The sequence below is a fragment of the Loxodonta africana genome, chromosome 10, assembly GCF_030014295.1.
Source record: "Loxodonta africana isolate mLoxAfr1 chromosome 10, mLoxAfr1.hap2, whole genome shotgun sequence".
Classification (NCBI taxonomy): Eukaryota; Metazoa; Chordata; class Mammalia; order Proboscidea; family Elephantidae; genus Loxodonta; species Loxodonta africana.
Window position 1 is genome coordinate 20,677,361 of NC_087351.1, and position 25,778 is coordinate 20,703,138.

Genomic DNA, 25,778 nt, shown 5'->3' on the forward strand with positions numbered 1-25,778 from the left:
TAGTTTTATTTGATTAATTAGTAATAGTCTTCCCTGAGAAATTGACATTTGAGACAAGGCATGAAGCAAGTGAGAAAGGTAGGGAGCGTGCCTAGTACATTAGGCAAGAGTGAGTAGACCAGGGGTGGTAGTTTGAAGTGAGAGAGAGAGGTCGATGAAGTCTGAAGTCTGAGAGGTAACCAGGGCAAGATTCATGAATATCCATGGCAAGGACTTTAACTTGGAGCGATGGGGAGCCACTGGAGGATTTCGAGCAGAGGGGATCTCATGGTCCCTTTTATGTTTTAAAAGCATCATGTTGGCTCTGTACTGAAAGTGGGTTTTAAAGCGTCAGGGATGGGAGCAGGAAAAGAAGTTAGGGGGGTATCGACTCCAGAGATGATGGTGGCTCAGGTCAGAGTGTTAGCAGTGGTGTTGTTGAAGAGTGATAGGATTCTGTATTGTGCCAAATTGGATGTGGAATATGGGGAAAGGAGGGTTAAAGGATGACTTCACTCTTCTTTTGATCTTCTCAAGAACTTTGGTAGGAAATATTTTTATTTTTATTTTGGACTAGAAAACTAAAGACAAGGACTTATTTTATTTAACTTGCCAAAGCTTTACAGCTAGTGAGTAGCAGAAACAGATTTCAAACCCAGATTTGTCTTGACTCAAAAATCCATGTCCTTTCTATTGCGCCAGGAATATAAAGTATCTAGTAAAATCCCTGCAACATAATAGGTACTCAATAAATTGTACTTTTTGTTTTAATTTTGTTCTCTTTGCTCAGAGCCAAATTCTGAAAAATATTTCACTGTTAGTAGATAAGAATAGTTCAGATAATCATAAATATTATAAATTTAACCAATGTTATGTTTATCTTATTAGAATAAATTTGCCTATTTTATATTCGCTTCCCAATTTTGATACCCAACGACATCCTAAAAATGAGAATAATCATTAGTATTTGGAAGCTCTTTTGCATAGATTTCTAAACTTAGAATCCTACTAAAAATGGTATTTTTAATCTGGAGATTTCATTTTTATCTGTTTATGCATAGCATGTGGAAATTAAATATGTTTATGCTGTATATATAAACTTCATTATGCAAAACATGTTTTTTAAAGTATTTTAAATGCTATGATCCTTGAGAGATGCAGTATGTTTAAAATAAAAGTAATTGATGTAGATTCAAGCATAGAAAATTAAGATATCATCTGGTTTTTTTTTCTGTAGGTGTAAAAGGCTTAATCTCCAGCCTCTAGCTTACCTTTGGCAGAGAAACCAGGAAGATTTGCTTCGAGAGATGATATCGTCTAACATTCAAGCAGTGATCATCAAAGTAGCAGCTTTTGGTACGTAGCCAGACTTTCAAGGGACTCTCTGTTACCACACAGATAATCTCAGTTCACTAATAAGCAGTTACAACAAAAAAGGAAGGATGATTTAGGATATAAAAATGGAAAATCTATGTGGAGTTAAAAGCTGAAGAAACTGAGTAAGCATCATGTATAAAGGGGAGTTTAAAATAGGTCTTTGACCATTTATAAAGGGTTAATAGTGAACCATTTATCTTTTTTTTTTTTTTTAATATATAACTGACTCAAAAACTGATATTGTATTATGGTCCTTCATTTGAAGTTCTCTTACAGGATTTGGAATTCAGGCCTAGGAAACAGAAAATATAGACTAACTTTTTTTTTGGATGCTTTTTAAAATCTGTATTGGCAAAGCATAATATTTTCCTCAATTTTTTTTTAACCTATTTTGAATAGTACTTCAATAAAAAACTTGCTTTTGTTTACGGTATCAGAAAATCAGAAATAAAGAGAGCAAAGCGGGGAGGGTGAGAAGACCATGTTTGAGAAATTGTCATTTGGTCTGTTATCACAGACATAGCAGACAAATGGTAATCGGATTCAAATATGGATATTACGTATGGACAAATTTAATTTGTTTTGAATTTTTATGATTATATTCATTTTCAAGAAATCACAGAATTTGAGCCCAATACATTTATTTCATGAACCTGTTAAAGAAAATGCCCTGGGTCCTCAGGTTTCTCAAAATCTAAATCGTGTAACTAATTTGAGAGTGTTTATCTCCCTGATCTCTGACAAAATGAGGTCTCAAGCTGTGGAAGACTTTATAGGTAAGTTCACACTTTAAGCAGTATTAAAAGAAAGGCAAACAGTGTAGATCCCATAATATTTCTCCTCTTTTCTAGACCAGCTGAAGTTGAGGTATGGCCTTTAGTAGAAACCCGTATTTAGAGGATCAGCAGTTGTTCTCCTTAGCTGTTAGAAAGATTGAAGTGTAATTGTGTTCTCATTTTTGAGGAAAGGTTACTTAGTAACTCATGATTAAAGTTCTCACAACATATTACTTGTCATATGAATTTCTATGTGAATCTGTATGCTTTCCCTATGTGTCTGTCACTCTCAATCTCTCTTTTGGATTTTCTAAGATTGCATAGTACTGTAATGAATGTATGTGTCACCTTAATGGAAGCAACATATGGTATCCGTTTTACTGTCAGAAAATGAGATGGTATAGGACCTGAGAGGCAATTTACCTTTTTGGAAAGACAGAGCCATAGAATTTAACTTTACTGTTACCTTTATGGAGCTCTGGTGGTGCAGTGGTTAAGAGATTGGCTGCTAACCAAAAGGTCGGCAGTTTGAATCCACCAGCCTCTCCTTGGAAACCCTACGGGGCAGTTCTGCTCTGTCCTATAGTGTCACTATGAGTCAGAATCAACTCAACGGCAGTGGGTTTGGTTTTGGTTTTTGGCCATCTTTATAATTATGTGTAACCGATATTGCACGCCCCTTTATTTGTGTGTGCCTCTGTGGGGGTTAGAGATTTTCTTCACATACATTTCTTCTGCTGCACAAGAAGAAGTGTATGTGCCAAGAGTTGTGACATCTGTACAACAGACAGCTGGAAGAACAATTACACTGAGAATCACAGGGAGATGTGATTTTGCTTCAAAAAATAGAAATAGTAGTGGTTTAACTATAATGGGAGTTTTTCCTGCCGTGAGCTCAGTGGTGTGGAAAAGCATCATTTGGTCACAGTGCAAACCATTCCTCAAGCTACTGCAGCAAAATGTTCCCAGTCTGTTCATCCTGAAAGCAGTACCTCCACTTCTAGATCTCCTCTCGGAACCAGGTCAACTCACGCCAAGGCTCTCACAGGCATTCATTCCATAAAAGTGGCTGACTCAAGTGAATATGTTTATATTGAGGTCTTTTAGTTCCTCTGATTTTACTAGTGATTAGAAGACTTTAAAAGGTTTTCCATGTTCTTAGAACACTATGGGTATATCATGTTTTACAAGAGACTTTTTTCAAGCTGTACCATCCATTGTAACTATATGTAGAAATTATTTTAATGTTATTTTTTATTTAAGCAATTAAGTAAAACTTTTTAAACTAAAAGAAAAACTTAAAAAAGATTAGCCATATTAAACTTTTTGTACAGTATAAATCTTAATGAAAGATACCATTGCCGATGTCAGATGGCTCTCAGCTGAAAGCAGAGAATACCAGAAAGATGTTTACCTGTGTTTTATTGATTATGCAAAAGCATTCAACTGTGTGGATCATACCAAATGATGGATAACATTGCAAAGAATGGGAATTCCAGGACACTTAATTATGCTCGTGAGGAACCTGTGCATAGACCAAGGGATAGTCATTCGAACAGAACAAGGGGATATTTTGTGGTTTAAAATCAGGAAAGGTGTGCATCTGAATTCTATCCTTTCGTCATACTTATTCAATTTGCATGCTGAGTATATAATCCAAGAAGCTGGACTATATGAAGAAGAAGGTGGCATCAGGACTGGAGGAAGACTCATTAACAACCTGTGATGTGCAGATAACACAACCTTGCTTGCTGAAAGCAAAGAGAATTTGAAGCACTTATTCATGAAGATCAAAGATTACAGCCTTCAGTAAGGATTACACCTCCACATAAAGAGAACAAAAATCCTCACAACTGGACCAATAAGCATGATAAACAGAGAAAATATTGACATTATCAAGGGTTTCATTTTACTTGGATCTACAGTAAACAACCATGGGAGCAGCAGTCAAGAAATCAAACGATGAATTGGGCAAATCTGCTGCCTGAGACCTCTTTAAAGAGTTAAAAAGCCAAGATGTCACTTTGAGGACTAAGGTGCCACCTCACCCAAGCCATGGTATTTTCAGTGGCCTCATATGCATGCAAAAGCTGGAGAGTGCATAAGGAAGATCAAAGAAGAATTGATATGTTTGAATTGTGGCGTTGGTGAAGAATAGTGAATATACTGTGGAGTGCCAGAAGAATGAACAAATCTGTCTTGCAAGTAGTACAGCCAGAATTCCCCTTACAAGGGAGGATGGCGAGACTTTGTCTTACATACTTTGGATATGTTAATAGGAGCAACCAATCCCAGGAGAAGAATACCATGCTAGGGAAGTAGAGGGTAAGTGAAAAAGAGGGAGACCCTCAACAAGATGGATTGACAGAGTTGCTGCAACAATGGTCTCAAACATAGCAAGGATTGGGAGGATGGTGCAGGATCAGGCAGTGTTTCATTCTGCTGTACATAGGGTTTCTATGAATTGGCATCTAACAACAACACAGCAACATAAAACTGAGCTAATTTGTCCTTGGTATCTCAATGACAAAAGTGTACATGTGATTTTAACAATTATAGTGAATGATTTCTATTGATTACGTATAGGTGCACAAAGATGAAAGTGATTTTCGAGAACAGTGTTAAATAAAAGTTTATTGAGTGGCACATTACTTATACATGAGGCAGTGCAGGTCTCCAACCCCCCCCCCACCACCCCCCTTTTAAAATTTTCAAAAAATGATTTAAGTAAAAAAGAGGACAGTAGGACCTTTCCTTGAGGGGAAGGGGTTCTTTAAGTTTTGTGGCCGATTAGACCACAGAATGATCTTAGAATAGGAAAGGTTTAGTTCTACACGGTTGCATAAAAATATATTTCTGATAATTATATTACATAACATTGGTGTTTTACAGGCGTCAATGAACTCATGAAATCTTTACATTAATGACTTAATGTTTAAAGGAATTTCTACTGGATTTTAGTCTTATTTAAAGAGTTATTTGCTCATTGTATTTTAAGAAGCGTTAAATCTTTTAGAGAGGTTTGTTTTTAATTGTGTTCATGTTGCATTGTTATATAACGTTCAGTCTTCATAGATAAGGGAAAGATTCCATTTGTTTTCTGTCCTCCCTCCTCCCCAGCCACTGCCTTCCCGGAGATACACACCAAAGGTACACTGATCATCTTTCTGGATTACTTTTTTTTATTTATATATGTACAATTAGAAATACCATGATTGTTTTGTGGATTTTTAATTATTACATGAATGGTGTCTTACACTGTATATTGATCTACAACTGGCTTTTTTTCACTCAACAATACATCTTGAAGATTTTTTTGCCTTGTCAATAGATATATAGACTTGCCCCATGTTTTGTTTTCTTTTTAAGTAACTTTTTATCAAAATACAAATATAAAAAGGTACACAAATAGTAAGCATACAACTTAACAAATTTCACTCAATCTAAATAGAAGGAAGAACTCACATAATCTTACAAATACATTGACAGATGTCCTGTCAAAAACAAACAAAACAAAATACTAATGGTATTTATTAGGAGGTGACAGTTCTTATCTTTGGACTGCTTTTAGTAGGATGTATCTGGTTGCTACTATTGCTTTTAGCAAACAAGCCTGGAATCTTTGGATTTGGGAACATGGTTCCCTGGAACAGGTCGCACAAGATATGTGGCTATCTGAATATGAAATGGAGATGGCTCATCACTGAGATAGCTATCTTCTGTGTAACTAATGAGAACTGCATGCATTGTTGAGGGACCTCACATGATAACCTGGATTAGACAGAGCGTGTTCAGCATGGCAAAGAAGGCCCTGGAGAGCTGCCCTGATGATCCTGGGCATCTCTCTTCTTCCCTTGTTTCTGTTGATTGTTTCAATCTTTTGAAATTATTAGTAAAGCTCGATAGTAAGTAAAGTCTCTGATTGTATGAGTCTGAATGGACAAGCCAATCTTTGTCATTGCAGATTGGCTTAGTCAAAAGGATTGTCTTTCCAACCCACAGATATAAGATATAATGCATTTTGACACAAGAAAAAGAAGGGGATGGAAAAACACGATGAGATCTTAACTACTGTTAGCGCCTGGAAAAAGCAAGACCCTTAAAAAAAAAATGAAAAAGATGGTAACCCACCACCCAGTGCCATCGAGTTGATTATGACTCATAAAAAAGATGGTAGTTGGAGAAAAAACAGTGAGACCAGTTTTATGCGTCACAGGAAAATCTGCTTCTTGAAAGATATATTTGCTTTCAAAGTAACAAAATTAAGACTATTGGCCATTAGGAAAACCAGACAGATAGTTGAAGACCAAGGTCTGGTGACTACTGATTGCTAAGAATATTCTGTGTAAGAGTTAGGGAACTTTATAGGAAAATATCAGAAGAAGCTTGAGGTGTAATTATTGATACAGATTCTTAGAATTGACGTCAGGGAGCCACATCTCTATTTTCTATTCTAGACATGGTTGAATGAAAGGATTACTTACACTGAGCAAATACTTCTAGATGATACGATAGTTCCTTTTGGATGTTTCTGAATGGTATGACAACTAGCCTCCAATAGTAGGTTAAGGCTGGAATTTGGCAATCTTACACTGAGGAGGTAACTGCCTCACCTCCTTCCCAAACCACAAATGGAATACTTCTCCCAAAGCAAGAACAGGAATGGTACAAGTACAAGCAACCGTAGGCTAGCTTTATGATGACCAGAAGGAGACACATAATTTAATGCCATTGGCACAAATGATGATGTGATGAGGGTAGGTCACCAAATGTAACCTTACTCTTGGGATGTCAAGAGAATATTCAGGGGCAGTAACAGATCTGTTGGCTTACCATGCATAGTGCTGCATAACAGAATAAAGTTCTAAGCCAGCCAAAAGAAAGGGGTCCCAAAGGTGAGAAATGAAAAGACAGGAAGACGACAGATAACTGGCTGGACTGAGTAGAGTTTTTAGATGACTTTTGAAAAATAGAGTGAAAAAATAGGAAATTGATGGAATTTCCACTAAGGAATGTAGAAACCATTATTAAGCTTTAAAGAATGGGAGAGGCATCCTGGCACCACCTTTTAAGTTGCCATAGCAAATTCACTATTTATTCTATTCCAGAGGAATTCAAATCCAATTTTGAGGATCATGATCTGAAATGGAAAATTCTTTAAGAGGGGACTGAATTTATTCCCTCCGTGCAGCCATAGAATCTGGAAAATACAGACTGAGTAGTCAGATCTACTTGCCTAGCCCCCAGCAGGGACTCTTAAGCCATATACAACAATGGGGATAGAATACAGAACTTCTTAGGATTGGCAGGCACTATGTTCAATGAATACCAATCCCTATGGGAGATAGTTGAAACTTGTGGCATATGGAGACTATGTGGTGGAGAAAACCAAAGTAGAATAGGACTCAGGGTGCATGTGTGTTTGTATTTGTGTGTGTATGTGTGTGTGTGGCTGTCGAGTCAGTTCTGACTCATGAAGAACCCATGTGTTTAGAGTAGAACTCTGTCTTTCAAGGTGCCTCTGGGTGGGTTGATTATTCTGTAGTTATTTGACCTCTACCTGAATGTATAATTGTACATATAATGTATAATTGACATGGATATTGTGTGTGAATAAAGTATGTTCTTCTTACTCTTTTCACCAAGAATACGTACTAAGTCTGGCCCTACATCTAGTTTTGGCCATGTTAATTGGGAACCTTTGAATTTCCCAAGCCCTCTTTACTAGTAAACATTAAGCAATAAAGAATTCCAAGTGGTCGATAGAAGGTCACTGTCCAGTTTTAACAGTCCTGCCTGGCTAGTACATAAGTTCCTGGGGTTTAACAATCCACTGTCAAGGATTATACAAGGAGGTTCGTCTGATTGCTATAACTGTACCTGATATGAAAAGACTGCACAGAAACTGCAAAAGGACAGGGGAAACTAGATGCCATTATAGCCCTGGCTACTGCCTTCTTTTCAAATTCAATTTTGAAGCCCAGCGAGGTACACTTTGTATTCTCATGGGATGGAACACAACATACATGCACCATATGCCAACTGAGATATTTAAATTTATCATCGTAATCCAGTGAAGTGAGACTTGAGCTTGAAAACATTAAGATCAAGGTAGTGCATTATATTAATGAACTCATGAGAATTGCCTCTTCAGAGGAAGAAACTCAGAAAGAGTTAAGGACTGTAGTTACTCATACAAAAGATAGAGACTGGCTGAAGAATTCAGCCAAAATTCAAGGGCTAGCCCAGTCTTAGGAATTCCTGAGAATTATATGGGCTGGAACAACCTGGGACAGTCCTTAAACTGTGAAGATTGAGTTCATAGCACACACGTACTCCACCAGTAAGCAAGAAGCTGAGAGACAAACAGGGCTTTTGGGATTTAAGCAAAGCCATATTCCTCTTTCAGGAATCCTGTTGGCCCTTATTCATAAAGTCTCCATAAAGAAATCTCAATTTGAGCGGAAACCTGAAGCAAGTATTAAAAGAGGGTTTTGGTAAAGGCAGTTCCCTAAGAGAAGGGAAACAAGTGAGAGTGCTACTGTTACCCTGGCTAACTGCCTGAAGGTAATTTCCACAGAGAGAGAGAACTGAGAGTCCAGGTAATTTCATTAAATTATAGGGGACAGAGATCAAAGTTCAGGGGGGCTGTCATGGATTGAATTGTATCCTCAAAAAATATCAACTTGATTAGGCCATAATTTCCAGTATTGTGTGATTGTCCACCATTTTGTCATCTGATGTGATTTTCCTATGTGTTGTAAATCCTATCTCTATGATGTTACTGAGGCAGGATTCGAGGCAGTTATGTTAATAAGGCAGCACTCAACCTACAGGGCTAGGTTGTGTCTTGAGCCAGTCTCTTTCTGAGATACAAAAGAGAAAAGCCAGCAGAGAGGAGAGGTACCTCATACCACCAAAAAAGAAGCACCAGGAGCAGAGAGCATCCTTTGGACCCAGGGTCCTTATGTTGAGAAGCTCCCAGACCAAGGGAAGATTGATGACAAGAACCTTCCTCCAGAGCTGACAGAGAAAGCCTTCCCCTGGAGCTGGCACTCTGAACTTGGACTTCTAGCCTTCTAAACTGTGAGAGAATAAATTTCTGTTTGATAAAGCCATCCACTTGTACTTCTGTAAGAGCAGCCTTAGATATCTAAGAGGCCAAGGGCCTAGAGTTTGTGGAGCAGAATACCACAGAGAAAGTAGTTGCATGGAGGTCTCTGGAGACCTGCAGAAAGATTCCCTCCAATCTTTGGCTGAGTACTAATGTGCACATGCGTGAGAGGAAACTGCCTCAGGTTGGGTAAAGAGCCATCAAAAAGAAGTAGACCGAACAATTTCCAAAGTTTATGCAGGACTTGAGCTAGTTTGTGTTTCCACCAGTGAAAACATCTCAAAATACATAAGGTAATGGGTAAAATTCTTAAAAACGTATCACCTTAATAGTAATGAGTCCTATACTAAAGGCTGCTCTGAACCTGATCTAATGAATCTTAAAAGCAAGCCTTAGAAGAATCAAACTGTTTCCAAATTACCCATCCCAAAGCAAAATCCAAAACCATAAATCCAATACACAGTAAAAAAAAAATCCACAATGTCCTACATCCAAATTACTAGGCACACGAAGAAGTAAGAACATGAGGAGAAAATTAATCAATTGAAATAGACTCAGATTTAAAATTAGGAGGTAAGGAAGTTAAAACATCTCTCATAAATATGCTTAGTTGCTTAAAGAAAAGTAGCAGAAAACATGATTATGACAAAAAGAGAAATGAAAGATATAAAAAAGACCCAAATGCAACTCTAAAAAAGAAATATCCAAAATGAACAATACACGGCAATTAGGCACTGCAGGAGAGAAGGCAAGTGAACTTGAAGACTTAGAAGCTATCAAAAATGAGCCATGGTGGGGGGCGGGGAGACTGAAAATACTTAACACAACATCAGTGAGCTATGGGACAATATCAAGTAGCCTAACCTAGGTGTAATTAGAGTCCCAGGAACAAGATGGGGGAGAATATTTGAAAAAAATCATGGTGAAAATTTTCCCCAGTTTAATGACAAGTAAATCTATAGATCCAAGATTTCAGTGAACCTCAAGAAGAAGAACATGAAGAAAACGATAAAGCCCATTATAATCAAATTGCTGAAAACCGGTGGTAAAGAAAAAATCTTAACAGCAGCCAGCCAAAACGGATTCACCTTGTAGAGGCACAAGATAAGAATAACTACAGATTTTTCTTCAGAAACTATGCAAACCAGAAGACAGTGAAGTGACATCTTTAAAGTACTGAAAGACAATAAATGTCAACCAAGAATTCTATACCCAGTAAGAATAATTTTCAGAAATGAAGGTCAAATAAAGATACTTTCAGATGTACAAAAGTTGAGCAAATTCATCATCTGCAGCCCTGTACTATAAGTAATATTGAAGGAAGATGTTCAGTCAGAGGAAAATATGTTTGATGGATTTTTGGATCTATACAAAGGGATAAAGAACAATGTAAATGGTAAATGATAAAGGTAAAATATGTTTTTCTCAATTTTTGAATCTCTGTAAGATATAAATCAGATTATTTAAAGCAAAAACAATAGTGTATTACAGGGTTTAAAACGCATGGAAAGTAATATATATAATTATAATAGAGGAAATGACCAAAGGGGAAATGAAAATATAATATTAAGATTCTTACATTATACGTGATGTATTACAATATTATTTAAAGGCAGACTGTGATAACTTAAGTATAACGTAAACGATAGAACAAACACTAAAAAGTGAGTCATTTTGTCAGTTTGTTGTACCGTGATCATAATGTGTAGCTATGATGCTGGAAGCTGTGCAACCGGTAATTTTAATACTGGCAAGGGTCACCCATGGTGGACAGGTTTCAGCAGAGCTTCCAGATTAAGAGAAGCTAGGAGGAAAGGTCTGTTGATCTGCTTCTGAAAATTAGACAGTAAAAACCCTGTGGATCAAAGCATACTGTCCAAGACTTTGACTCAGTTACTTTGGACATGTCATCAAGAGTGACCAGTCACTTGGGGAGGAACATCATGTTTGGTAAAGTGGAGGGCCTGTGAAGATGAGGAAAACCCTCAATGAGATGGACTAAAACATTGGCCACAACAATGGACTCAAACCTACCAATGATCATGAAAATGGTGCAGGACTGGGTAACATTTCATTCTGTTACACATAGGCTCACCATGAGTCAGAGCCACTTTGCCAGCAGCTAACAACAAGAACAGAAAGTAAAACATGGGAATATAATTAATAAGCCAGTGTTGCCGTTGAGTCAGTTCCGACTCATAGTGACCGTATGCGCAACAGAAGGAAGCACTGCTTGGTCCTGCGCCATCCTTACAACCGTTGTTATGCTTGAGCCCATTGTTGCAGCCACTATGTCAATCTACCTTATTATTGAGGGTCTTCCTCTTTTCCCCTGACCCTGTACTTTACCAAGTATGATGTCTTTCTCCAGGGACTGATCCCTCCTGACAACATGTCCAAGGTACGTAAGATGCAGTCTCGCCATCCTTGCTTCTAAGGAGCATTCTGGCAGTACTCCTTCCAAGACAGATTTGTTCGTTCTGTTGGCAGTCCATGGTATAGTCAATATTCTTCGCCACACACCACAATTCAGAGGTGCCAATTCTTCGGTCTTCCTTATTCATTGTCCAGCTTACACACACATATGATGCCGTTGAAGATACCGTGGCTTGGGTATTCTTCAAGTTGACATCTTTCCTTTTTAACACTTTAAAGAAGTCCTTAGTGGAGAGTAAGTCAGATATTAAAAAAGAATAAAAAAGGAACACAGAACAGATGGGGCAAATAGAAAACAAAATGCAAGGTGGTATATTTAAATACAACAATTTCAGTAATTACGTTAAATATATATGGCTAACAATTTCAATAATTACGTTAAATGTGGCTAAACACCGCCAATTGAAGAAATTTTCAGATTGGATTAAAAAAAAAAACAAAAAAACAAGACCCAATTGTACCATTGTCTACAAGAATCCCACTTTAATTATAAAGATATAAATAGTTTGAAGGTGAAAGAGATTGAAAAATATATTCCATGACAACACTAATTAAAAGAAAGGTGAAATGGTTACTGTATTTTTACACAAGTAATGCACACCTTCTACATTTGTTTGCCAACTGTCCCTCTCCCCTGTGAGTTATTTTTATGAGCATACTATGCTAATTTTTTACAGCAACATGTGAAAAAAAAATTGGCATAGCAGTGCTTATGAAAATACCTCGTGAGGGGCAGGGCATGTTTGACAGAAGAACATAGAAGGTGCACGCTATTTGAGCACAAATACAGTATATTAACATCAGATAAAGCATATTTATTCTTTAACATTCCTACTAAGGAATATTACCAGGGATAAAGAGGAACATCTCAAAATGGTAAAGGGATCAAATTATGAAGAGCATATAACAATATAAAGGTTTATGCACCAGTAACAGAGCTTCAAAATATGCAATGCAAAACTGATACAAGGAGAAATAGACAAAGCAGCAGTTATACTTGGAACTTTGAACTTTCAATATTTCTTTGTCAATGATGACTAAACCAAGTAGACAGAAGATTATTAAGGATATAGGAAGTTTGAACATTACTACCAACCCACTTGTCCTACTTGCCATTTGTAAAACACTCCACTTATCAACAACAAAATACACGTTCTTTTCAGGTGTACATGAACTATTCACCCAAGTAGACCATATTCTGGACCATAAAACAAATCACATTATATATAATCATATTGAAATGATACAAAGTATGTTCTTTGGCCACAGGAGAATTAAAGTAAAAATCAGTAACAGAAACCTGGAAAGTCCCACACATTTTAGGGAGTTAATTGATACACTTCAAAATATGTTGGTCTAAGAAGAAATTACAACGGAATTAGAAACTATTTGAATTGGATGAAAATAAAACTGCAACACATCAAAACTATTGGGATACACGTTTTATGATTACATTTATGATACTTTTAAAAGAGGAAAGTACAGTGAGAGAAGGTAGGTTAGTGGTTGCCAGAAGCTGGGGATTAGGAAAAGATTGAAAAGCAGGAATGAGATAGACTGCAAGTTCTGTTATCAATTTTTGGGGTGTTGTTGTTGTTAGGTGCTGTCGAGTCGGTTCTGACTCGTAGCGACCCTATACACAACAGAACGAAACACTGCCTAGTCCTGCGCCATCCTTACGATCGTTAAGCTTGAGCTCATTGATGCAGCCACTGTGTCAATCCACCTCGTTCAGGGTCTTCCTCTTTTCCACTGACCCTGTATCATTTCAATATGATTATATATAATGTGATTTGTTTTATGGTCCAGAATATGGTCTACTTGGGTGAACAGTTCATGTACACCTGAAAAGCATGATGTCCTTCTCCAGGGATTGATCCCACCTGACAACATGTTCAGAGTATGTAAGACGCAGTCTCGCCATCCTTGCTTCTAAGGAGCATTCTGGTTGTACTTCTTCCAAGACAGATTTGTTCATTCTTCTGGCAGTCCATGGTGTATTCAATATTCTTCACCAACACCACAATTCAAAGGCGTCAACTCTTCTTCGGTCTTCCTTATTCATTGTCCAGCTTTCACATGCATATGATACGATTAAAAATACCATGGCTTGGGTCAGGCGCACCTTAGTCTTCAGGGTGACATCTTTGTTCTTCAACACTTTGAAGAGGTCCTTTGCAGCAGATTTGCCCAATGCAATGCGTCTTTTGATTTCTTGACTGCTGCTTCCATGGCTGTTGATTTTGGATCCAGGTAAAATGAAATCCTTGACAACTTCAATCTTTTCTCCGTTTATCATGATGTTGCTCATTGCTCCAGTTGTGAGGATTTTTGTTTTCTTTATGTTGAGGTGTAATCCATACTGAAGGCTGTGGTCTTTGATCTTCATTAGTAAGTGCTTCAAGTCCTCTTCACTTTCAGCAAGCAAGGTTGTGTCATCTGCATAACTCGGGTCATTAATGAGTCTTCCTCCAATCTTGATGCCCCGTTCTTCTTCATATAGTCCAGGTTCTCGGATTATTTGTTCAGCATACAGATTAAATAGGTATGGTGCAAGAATACAACCCTGACGCACACCTTTCCTGACTTTAAACCAATCAGTATCCCCTTGTTCTGTCCGAACAACTGCCTCTTGATCTATGTAAAGTTTCCTCGTGAGCACAATCAAGTGTTCGGGAATTCCCATTCTTTGCAGTGTTATCCAGAGTTTATGATCCACACAGTCGAATGCCTTTGCATAATCAATACAACACAGGTAAACATCCTTCTGGTATTCTCTGCTTTCAGCCAGGATCCATCTGACATCAGCAGTGATATCCCTGGTTCCACGTCCTCTTCTGAAACCGGCCTGAATTTCTGGCAGTTCTCTGTTGATACATTGCTGCAGCCGTTTTTGAATGATCTTCAGCAGAATTTTCCTTGCGTGTGATATTAATGATATTGTTCTATGATTTCCACGTTTGGTTGGATCACCTTTCTTGGGAATAGGCATAAATATGGATCTCTTCCAGTCAGTTGGCCAGGAAGCTGTCTTCCATATTTCTTGGCATAGACGAGTGAGCACCTCCAGCGCTGCATCTGTTTGTTGAAACATCTCAATTGATATTTCATCAATTCCTGGAGCCTTGTTTTTCGCCAATGCCTTCAGAGCAGCTTGGACTTCTTCCTTCAGTACCATCGGTTCCCGATCATATGCCACCTCTTGAAATGGTTGAATATCGACTAATTCATTTTGGTATAATGACTGTGTGTATTCCTTCCATCTTCTTTTGATGCTTCCTGCATCATTTATTATTTTTCCCATGGAATCCTTCACTATTACAACTCAAGGCTTGAATTTTTTCTTCAGTTCTTTCAGCTTGAGAAACACCGAGCGAGTTCTTCCCTTTTAGTTTTCCATCTCCAGCTCTTTGCACATGTCATCATAATACTTTATTTTGTCTTCTTGAGAGGCCCTTTGAAATCTTCTGTTCAGTTCTTTTACTTCATCAATTCCTCCTTTTGCTTTAGCTGCTCGATGCTCAAGAGCAAGTTTCAGAGTCTCCTCTGATATCCATCTTGGTCTTTTCTTTCTTTCCTGTCTTTTCAGTGACCTCTTGCTTTCTTCATGGATGATGTCCTTGATGTCATTCCACAACTTGTCTGGTCCTCGGTCACTAGTGTTCAATGCGTCAAATCTATTCTTGAGATCGTCTCTAAATTCAGGTGAGATATACTCAAGGTCGTATTTTGGCTCTCGTGGACTTGCTCTGATTTTCTTCAGTTTCAGCTTGAACTTGCATATGAGCAATTGATGGTCTGTTCCACAGTCAGCCCCTGGTCTTGTTCTGACTGATGATATTGAGCTTTTCCATCATCTCTTTCCACAGATATAGTTAATTTGATTTCTGTGCATTCCATCTGGCGAGGTCCCTGTGTATAGTCGCCATTTATGTTGGTGAAAGAAGGTATTTGCAATGAAGAAGTCGTTGGTGTTGCAAAATTCTGTCATTCGATCTCCGGCATTGTTTCTGTCACCAAGGCCATATTTTCCAACTACTGATCCTTCTTCTTTGTTTCCAGCTTTCGCATTCCAATTGCCATTAATTATCAATGCATCTTGGTTGCATGTTTGATCAATTTCAAACTGCAGCAGCTGATAAAAATCTTCTATTCATCTTTGGCCCTAGCAGTTGGTGTGTAAATTTGAATACTAGTTGCATTAACTGGTCTTCCCTGTAGGAGTATGGATATTATGCTGTCACTGACAGCATTGTACTTCAGGATAGATCTTGAAACGTTCTTTTTAACGATGAATTCAACACCATTCCTCTTCAAGTTGTCATTCCCAGCATAGTAGACTATATGCTTGTCTGCTCCAAAATGGCCAATACCAGTCCATTTCAGCTCACTAATGCCTAGAATATTGATGTTTATGCGTTCCATTTCATTTTTGATGATTTCTAATTTTCCTAGATTCATACTTCGTACATTCCAGGTTCCAATTATTAATGGATGTTTGCAGCTGTTTCTTCTCATTTTGAGTCGTGCCACATCAGCAAATGAAGGCCCCAAAAGCTTTTTACTCCATCTACTTCATTAAGGTCAACTCTACTTTGAGGAGGCAGCTCTTCCCCAGTCATCTTTTGAGTGCCTTCCAACCTGGGGGACTCATCTTCCAGCACTATATCAGACAATGTTCTGCTGCTATTCGTAAGGATTTCACTGGCTAATGCTTTTCAGAAGTAGACTTCCGGGTCCTTCCTAGTCTGTCTGAGTCTGGAAGCTCAGCTGAAACCTGTCCTCCATGGGCGACCCTGCTGGTATCTGAATATTGGTGGCATAGCTTCCAGCATCACAGCAACACACAAGCCCCCACAGTACGACAAACTGACAGACACATGGGAGTTTTGGAGTGGTAGAAATGTGTTTATATGTTATAGTTGTGGTTACATGCCTATGCAGATTTATCAAAAATTAACACATTTTACATTTAAAATTTAATTTTATTCTAAAGCAATTGATAAGATTCCCCCAAGGGTAAGCACTGGCACATAGCTGGCAAGTGGATTATATTAGGCTTATTCCAGTAGCTCCAGAAGACTACAAATGGGTATTAACTGAGATTTATGTCTATTCTTTTCTAAGCCTTATCTCGCTGTTAAAAAAGCAACATTGGAAAGTATAATTAATGATTTGAACAGCCAATTCTGTATCATTTTGTCCAAGCTTGGTATTTTCTGATCAGTGTACATTGCCCAAAAAATGGACCAGAAATATATTTCATGGACATGCTACATTTTTTTATTACTCTCAGAGCGTGCTGCCGTCAAAAATTAGAATGAGCAATTAAAGAACTAGTTTATTAAAACACCGGGTTAAGAAAAGTTTTAGATCAGGTAAGTAATGCTGGAACTCTACTGGAGAGGTTTCTAGGATGGGGAAGTAGGAATGAGGTGATGGGAGAGGATACGAGTACACAGCTGCACATCTCCCTTTTCACAAAATTTGTCTTTTGTTTTGCCTGACCAGGTAGTCCCAGGCTTGAGTTTAAATTTATATGTGCAAAGGAAAGAGATATCGGGACCCAAGATGCAGTGTCAGTGCCCTTAAATTTGACAGTGTGTGTTATTTAAGGCTCTTAGGGTTCATTGTAATTTCACCCCATGTAGGCAAATTAGGGTCTGTTAGTTATCTAGGACTGCTGTAATGGAAATACCACAAGTGGGTGGCTTCAACAAACAGAAGTTTATTCTCTCACAGTCTGGTAGGCTGGAAGTCTGAACTGAGGATGCCAACTCCAGGGGAAAACTTTCTTTCTCTGTTCGCTCTGGGGGAAGGTCCTTGTCATCAATCTTCTCTTGGCTGAAGAGCTTCTTAGAGCAGGGATCCCTGGTCCAAAGGATGTTCTGTGCTCCTGGTGCATCTTTCTTGGTGGTATGAGGTCCCCATGTCTCTCTGCTCGTTTCTCTCTTTTATATTTCAAAAGAGACTGGTTTAAGACACAGTCTAATCTTGTAGATTGAGTCCTATCCCATTAACATAACTACCACTAATCCCTTCTCATTAACATCACAGAGAGGATTTACGATACATAGGAAAATCACACCAGATGACAAAATGGTGGACAGTCACACAATACTGGGAATCATGGCCTCACCAAATTGATACACATATTTTTGGGGGACACAATTAAACTCAAATCCTGGTGGCGTAGTGGCTAAATGCTGTGGCGGTTGACCAAAGGGTCGGCAGTTTAAAACTGCCAGGCGCTCCTTGGAAACTCTACGGGGCAGTTCTACTCTGTCCTGTAGGGTCACTATGAGTCAGAATCAACTCGATAGCAATGGGTACGGGTAATTCAGCTCATGACAGGGCCTATCTGTAAACGTAGCCCCATTACCAAATAGCCTGTCAAATCCTGCAACACCTTCCTGGGTGTGGGTCCAAGCTGAAGTGGTAATAAAGCTGCTGATTTTACTGGCCTTTTAGGTTTTCCACAGTCCAGAAAGCTCAACCATAGGGGAAGAGTATGATTCAAAACAAGTAATTAATAGAAATAAGAGGATCGTAGGAGAAGGAAAGGCACTTCTAAGTGGATTACAATTCTGTAGAGAAGTCCAGTCATGTGACTTCCGTACTAGAGCCTCAGAGCTGGAGAATAATACTTCGGTATCTCAGATCCAGTGCAAAATACTTCTGATGTTACAAGAAAAATCTGGACCTGTTTTCTCCAGAAAAGGAAAACAGCACTACTTGAAGATTCCATGTAGATAATTTGGAGTGATGAATGACAGAGTACCACTTGATGCCTCAATGTAGGGGTAGTTCACTACAGTTATCACTCAGTTCTTGGTTTATAGGTTATATCTACCATTCTGCTTATTTTTAGATGACTATTACTAATGAATTATATAGAATAGAGGACTCTGAACTGCAGATCTTTTGCAGTCTTTGTGGGCATAAATTAAAACAATATGTTGCTAAGACATAACGGAAAGTGTTATTTTTACTGCTTACTATTATAGCTTGATCTATGCATAGTGTATGCAGAATGTATGAAGGTGAATAGAATTCATTGAAGGAAACTGGAAGTAGAACTAGACCACCTTTGAGGGAGATGGATTTGGGGTGTGATACAGTGAACTGATATCACTGATAACTCCTCTCTGGAGATGTGCAAAGTGCGTTTATGGGAGATCTTTGACACACCCAGGCAGACCTATATTTGAGGGGGCATAAGGTAATAATTGACAATCTCGTGGGACATATTATTTTTGTGTGCAAACCTTTTTCCTGTTGCACAAATTTCACTACTGTGCCAAGGTAACCACACACGTGGTGGCTTTACTGGGACTGTCCCTGCTGTGCTAGACGTTCTGCAGGGATTTTAGGTACTGTGTCAGACCAAAATGGTGTTCTTGAAAGCTCATCATGATGAAAGAGCTTGATAATCTAAATACAGACAGTAGACGGTGCTCTTTCTAGAAGAGTGATGTATTTGGAAATGGCCCTGGAGGGACAACAAAGCTTTAAATAAATTGACTAATTGATTAATTAATGGAATGGCATACTAGTCAACAAAATGTGGGAAGAGGGCCTCTACCCTTATCCAGGAAAGTCTCCTGGATATTATAATCACTATGGAAGTTGCTACTTTCAGAGGTCTACCCACTTGTGGGAACACTGTGGTGACCCTAAATTGTGATAAGGCATTAGTAGACAGTGTGGCTGTTATATTTGTTCTCTAATGACCCATTACCACAGATAAAGGGGATTTCTCTTTCCCATGTTACAGCTGATAGGGTTTGGACAGATAAAGGAACCACTGACATGAACATGTTGCATAATAGTGCCTGGAAACCAATGACTGTTAAAACCTGTATTGTGATACCTGGGATATAGTTAGGTCCAGAAACCAGATGAAATCCACAATTTACTGAGCAGTAATCTCTGGACACTAAAAAAACCCACCACTCTGTGAATCAGAATTGACTCAAGGGCAATGGGTTTGGTGTTTTGGGGGAGGTAGCGTCCTTTCTTCTTCTCTGGACACTACCTCCCAAAAAACACCAAACCCGTTGCCCTTGAGTCAGTTCTGATTCACAGTGACCCAGTAGGACAGAGTAGAACTGTCCCATAGGATTTTCTAGGCTGTAATCTTTATGAGAGCAGGTTGCCAGATCTTTCTCCTGCAGAGCCGCTGCGTAGGTTCAAACTGCCAACCTTTTGGTTAGCTGCCAAGTTCTTAACTGTTGCACCACCCAGCCTCCTTAGAAAAGTAGTTTTTGTTGGGAAGAAATGGAGAATGGTACTGTAATTCCAACTTTACATATTAATCTGGGCCAACTACATCCTGTGTGGAAAGGAAGGACTTGGAGAGCTATTATGATGGTCCTGGACCTCTCCCTGATTTTCTGTGCTTTTTTTGTTCTATTTTTGAAATTATCAGTAACGATTGATACTGGGTAAGGTCTACGATTTGTCTAAGTCTGATTTGAAAATCCAGTGTTTGGGGTTATCTCACTGTCTCATTCACTTTATACCACATTATATATGTGGCACTGTAGAGAAAATATTTTTATGTTTTTATAGAGTTAGGGCTTTCGGAGCAAATTTTACCGAAACTTGGAACCTAGGATAAAAATAAAGCATTAGAAGTTAATTCATGACTGAACAAAACCACTTGCCGTCAAGTTGATTCCAACTCATGGAGACCCCATGGGTGTCAGGGTAGAACGGTACTCATAGGGTTTTAATTTTTTTTTTTTAATGTGGTGAAAACATACACGCTAAAACCTTTGCTAGTACAACTTCCACATTTATAATCCAGTGATATTGATTACATTTCTCATGTTGCGGCACCATTATGGCTATCCTTTTCCAAAATATTCCACCACCATTAACATAAACTCAATGCCCTCCAGACAGAAACTCCCCTTTTCTCCCTCCATGCCACCCCTGGTAACCATTAATAATATTTGGCTTCTATGTATTTGTTTATTTCATGTAAGCAAGATCATACAGTATTTGTACCTTTGTGACTGCCTTTTTCGCTCAGTGTGTTTTCAGGGTTTATCCATGTCATGACGTGTATCAGAACTTCATTTCTCTGTATGGCTGTGTAATATTACATCGTATGTGTTACCACATTTTGTTTACCCATTTATCTGCTGATGGACCTTTCAGTTGTTTCTCCCTTTTGGTTATTGGTAAAAGTGCTGCAGTGAACATGGGTGTACAGGTTTCCATGGGGTTTTCGATGGCTGATTTTTCAGAAGCAGATCACCAGGCCTTTGTTCCAACGTGGCTCTGTGTGGACTCAAACCTCCAGTTTTTCAGGTAGCAGCCCAGCATGTTAACCATTACCAGAATGAACAATGGTTTTCAGCCTTGGTTGTACATCAGAGTCACCTGTGGAGCTTTTAAAAATCCCAGTGCCCAAACTGCACCCCAGACCAATTAAATCAGAATACCTGGGGGTGGGACCCAGACACCCAGCAGTCTTTTATATCATTTCAGGTGATTCCAAAGTGAAGCTAAGGTACTGAACTTCTAGTCTGGAGTAGAAGTCATAAACTACTGCCCACAGGCCAAATCTGTCTCACCACCTATGTATGTAAATAAAGGTGTATTGGAGCACAGCCGTGCTCATTTGTTTACATATTGTCTGGCTGCTTTCATGCTAAAATGGCAGAAATGAGTAGTATGACCCAGACTGTCAGCCCTACAATGTCTAGAATATTTAGTCTGGTCCTTTATAGAAAATGTTCGCCGGCCTTGGTCTAGAGTGCCTGAATGGGTTTCTCAGTCTAGTTCGGCACTTTCATTGTTAGCTGGGTGTCTTCAAGGAGATTTTAAAGCCTGGAGGCTTGCCGTCTGCCTGGGAGAATTCCACTGATCCTCCTCCTTTGAAAAGTTGTCTTCACGCAGTGCAGTTCTTATTTCTAACTTAGATTAAAGGAATTTGAATCCTTTGCCTGTACGTATTGGTGTTTATGTCAGTCACCATCACCATTTACTTTTTTCCAATCCATCCCTTCCCCTCCCCATTTTCAAGACCCTGAAGTTTGAACCCATATTGTTGTCGCTGTTATTATTATTTGAAAATCCAATCTTTGGGGTTATCTCACTGTCTCTTTCACTTTATACCACATTATATATGTGGCACTGCAGAGAAAATATTTTTATGTTTTATACAATTAGGGCTTTCTGAGCAAATTTTACAGAAACTTGGAACCTAGGATAAGAGTAAAGCGTTAGAAGTTAATTCATGACTGAATAAAACCGCTTGCCGTCAAGTTGATTCCAACTCGTGGAGACCCCACGTATCCTCCTCTTTCAAAAATGGATTCTGGCACTTGCATTTAATAGTTGAATTTGCAAAACTTCTTTGACATGACTAAGTATCTGACTGGATTTTGATGTTTACCACTAGTTAGTTTATGTCAGAATTTCTCTGCTCTTGACCCCTTTATTATCTTCATAAGTCATTCAGATGGAACATACCAAGTCCCTGGCTCAGGAATTGTATTTCAAAATATTTTTTCTTTTCCAAGCCCAGATTATGTTTCTTTTGCCTTAACACATGAAAGCTAACACATGCTGGTAGATAGAGTTTTCCCCTTCTACAAGTAACTTTTTACCTGCTTGCTTGGAGAGAGAGAGAGAGTGTGTGTGTGTGTGTGTGTGTGTGTGTGTGTGTGTGTGTGTGTGTGTCTCTGTGCGCGTGCGCACATGCGCGTGCTAATAAGTCAACATTTTCTGTGGAAGCATCTCTTCCCTCCTTCACAGGATGCAGAAAACGCTTTCAGTTTAATTCAGCAAGCTTTCCCCATCCCCGCTGCTAAAATCAGGCTCCTTTTTCTTTTTCCTGTTGTATTCGTTGGATTGATTTCTGGTAGTACCTATGCATGGCCTAACAGCTCTGTTACAGATTCCTACCCAAGAGGATTGTCAGTGGTGATGGAAAATCCCATTGCAGCAAACACTGTCCGGAAGCCTGAAGCCTGGCACCTCTTTAAGGAGTGTAAATCAGTTGAGTACTCTTCGGTGAAACATCATATAAAACCAAAACCAAACCCATTGCCGTCAAGTTAATTCCGACTCATAGCAACCCTGTAAGACAGAGTAGAATTGCCCCAGAGGGTTTCTAAGGGCGACCTTCTGGTTAGCAGCCGAGCTCTTAACCACTGCACCACCGGTCCTCCAAACATCCTATGGGTTTTTTATTGGTTTATTTCCTTCTCCTGCAATCCTGTAATTTTCTTATACTGCTACACTTTGTGCTTCACTAGAGGACTCTTGTCCATATTTGCTGGCCCACCTGTTGACATTACTCTGTATAATTGGTTCCCAACCATGGCTGCATATTAGAATCCCCTAAGGAGCCTTTGCAAAAGTACTTTCATGTAAGCCCCACTCCCAGATACTTTGATTTGATTTGATTTTTCTGGGGTGGGGCATAGGTATTGGTATTTGTTAAAAGCTTGCCAGCTGATTCTAAAAAGCAGCCAAGATTAAGGACCACTTTCTGCTTATTACAGTAATCTAGTGTATTACTCCATAGATTTTTTTCCATGTCTGCTTGATATTAAATTGCTCATCTCTGTTTTATTCCATTATTTTGTCTATTTTTTCACTAATTCTTTTAACAGAATTGTTTTTCCAGGAAAGTAGGCCGTGTTAATCTGGGCCTTTATTGCCTATGGCACACTGCATTTATGCACCTTAGCATAAGGAGTAGTTCTTTATTTTATTGTGGTTTAACTTGATCTTTCAGGCAAAAGTGTTAGACTCAAAGTCAAAGTATGTCATTTCAAGGCCTGATTTTGCCACTTCTTAGCCTTATAATCTAGAAAATTTATTTAACCTTAGGGCTTCCATTTTTAGAGTCTCTGTGTGGGCACAGTGGTTAAGCACTCCGCTGTTAACTGAAAAACTGGTGTTCCAACGCATTCAGTGGCTTCACAGGAGACAGACCTGGCGATCTGCTCCTGTAAAGATTACAGCCAATTATAAAACCCTATGGGTTCTCAGGAGAATTCTGGTTTTACTTCTTCTAAGACAGATTTGTTCGTTCTTTTGGCAGTCCATGGTATATTCAATATTCTTCGTCAGCACCACAATTCAAAGGCGTCATTTCTTCTCCAGTCTTCCTTATTCATTGTCCAGCTTTCACATGCATATGATGGGCCTTACATACTTTGGACATGTTGCCAGGAGGGATCAGTCCCTGGAGAAGGACATCATGCTTGGTAAAGTAGAGAGTCAGGGAAAAAGAGGAAGACCCTCAACAAGAATGATTGACACAGTGGCTGCAACAATGGGCTCAAGCATAACAAAGATTGTGAAGATGGCACAGGCCTGGGCAGTGTTTCATTCTGTTGTACACGGGGTTACTATGAGTCGGAACCAACTAGATGGCACCTAACAACAACATGTAAAACAAATGGTATAATACATGTGAGGAATGTGCCTCTTAGATCAATCAAGTGTATGAGACCAAATGGGCAACTCCTGTCCAAAGCAACAGAAGGCAGGAAGCGACAGTAAAACTAGACGAATGAACACTGGGAACCTGGGGTGGAAAGGGGAGAGTGCTGACTCATTGTGGGGATTGCAAGCAATGTCACAAAACAATTTGTGTATAAATTTTTTAATGAGAAAGTAATTTGCTCTGTAAACTTTCACCTAAAAAAAAAACAATAAAATTTTTAAAAAGTCAAAAAAAAAAAAAAACCCTATGGGGCATTTCTGCTTTGTCACATGTGGTTGCTAGGAGTGGAAATTGACTCAATGGCACCTAATAACAACAGCAATGTATGTGAACAAGTAAACTGAGTGGTTAAGCTTTTCACATGTCCTTCATTTGTTGTTTCATTTTCCTGTTTGAATAAGGAGAATCTTAGGTGTTGTGTAACTGTGTTGCCACATAAATCCAGCACACCTCTCTTTCTTTTCTCCACCTTTAAAAATCACTGGGAGTGTCTTATGAAACCGATGGAATATAGCGAAGAAAGTTAAAGCCTATGGTGTTCAAAGGAACTATAACTAGGGATTTTTTTTTTTTGGACAGGTTCATCAGAATCGGTTTCTAAAATGTGGTTCAGCCTGGGGCTTTTTGTTTCCTGTACTGCACTTGTTAATTCTCACATTTTTATTTACTTCTTTAAACATATTATAGATCAGATATAGTCATATGTTTTAGGAAACGAGCTGAATCACTGTTTCTAAATAGCAATAATTCTAGTTTATCTTAAAATGTTTAACTTGAAAGATACAGGAAGTACATTCATAGTTGACATTGGTGGTGATTTACACTAATTTTTCAAGGATGAGCTATTTGTATTAAAATTTAAGCAGTTAAAATTACAAATATAATGGTTAGTGCACAAAGCCAGCTTTATAAGGTCTTAAAGAGGAAATACCCCAAATAGTTTTAGATAGTAATTAGATTGAAAATCACTGATTTTATTTCATTTAATTTCTCCCCCCCACCCCCCTTTTCTTTTTTTGGCTACAGGGTAAAGAAAGATCTTATCACAATGAATTTCTCACCTGGCTCTGGCAAGAGTAATTAGATGTAAACAAATTTAATGGAGCCAGTGTGTTCTGGGGCCATTCAACTGTGCTTCAGTAATTGCAGTTTTTTTTCAGTATGAAGATTGCTTAACATACCAAGTGGCAAAAAAATTACAGCACAGGTTACCTACTTATCTTTTAGGTCAGTAATCATAGGTACTTTTAAAACCCTGTGGCAGTGAACGCATTAAAAAAACAGACTCCAGTCAGGAAAAGTGAATGCTGGTGATGGTATGCAGTTATTAGATCTGTGCCTCTAATTTATCAGCATTGGCTTGGCTTCGAACTACTCCTGTCCTTAGTCTCCCTTCGTTCTGTTTACTCTCAGTAAAAAGGTTCAATATACACTTAAACAATATATGTTGGAACAATTAAATATCTTTTTTTTAATAATTTCCCTTTCAATTCAATGCACATAACTTTTTTACAAATCAAGAAGGTTAACCTTTCTCCACAACCCAGATCTGTGTTAAGAAATTAATCTTTTCCTCTTTTGTGTAATAGATTAGGTTTAGCCCCCTGTGTATGATCTC

General features: G+C 38.6%; 1 protein-coding gene across 1 annotated transcript in view; it reads left to right on the forward strand.

The window, feature by feature from the left end:
- Window positions 1-25,778, forward strand: part of DPH6 (diphthamine biosynthesis 6) — a 214,241-nt gene that overhangs the window by 115,997 nt on the left and 72,466 nt on the right. The window contains exon 5 of the mRNA XM_010598317.3: window positions 1,217-1,335. Coding sequence (XP_010596619.1) covers window positions 1,217-1,335 — 119 coding nt within the window. The remainder of the gene's footprint in view (window positions 1-1,216; window positions 1,336-25,778) is intronic.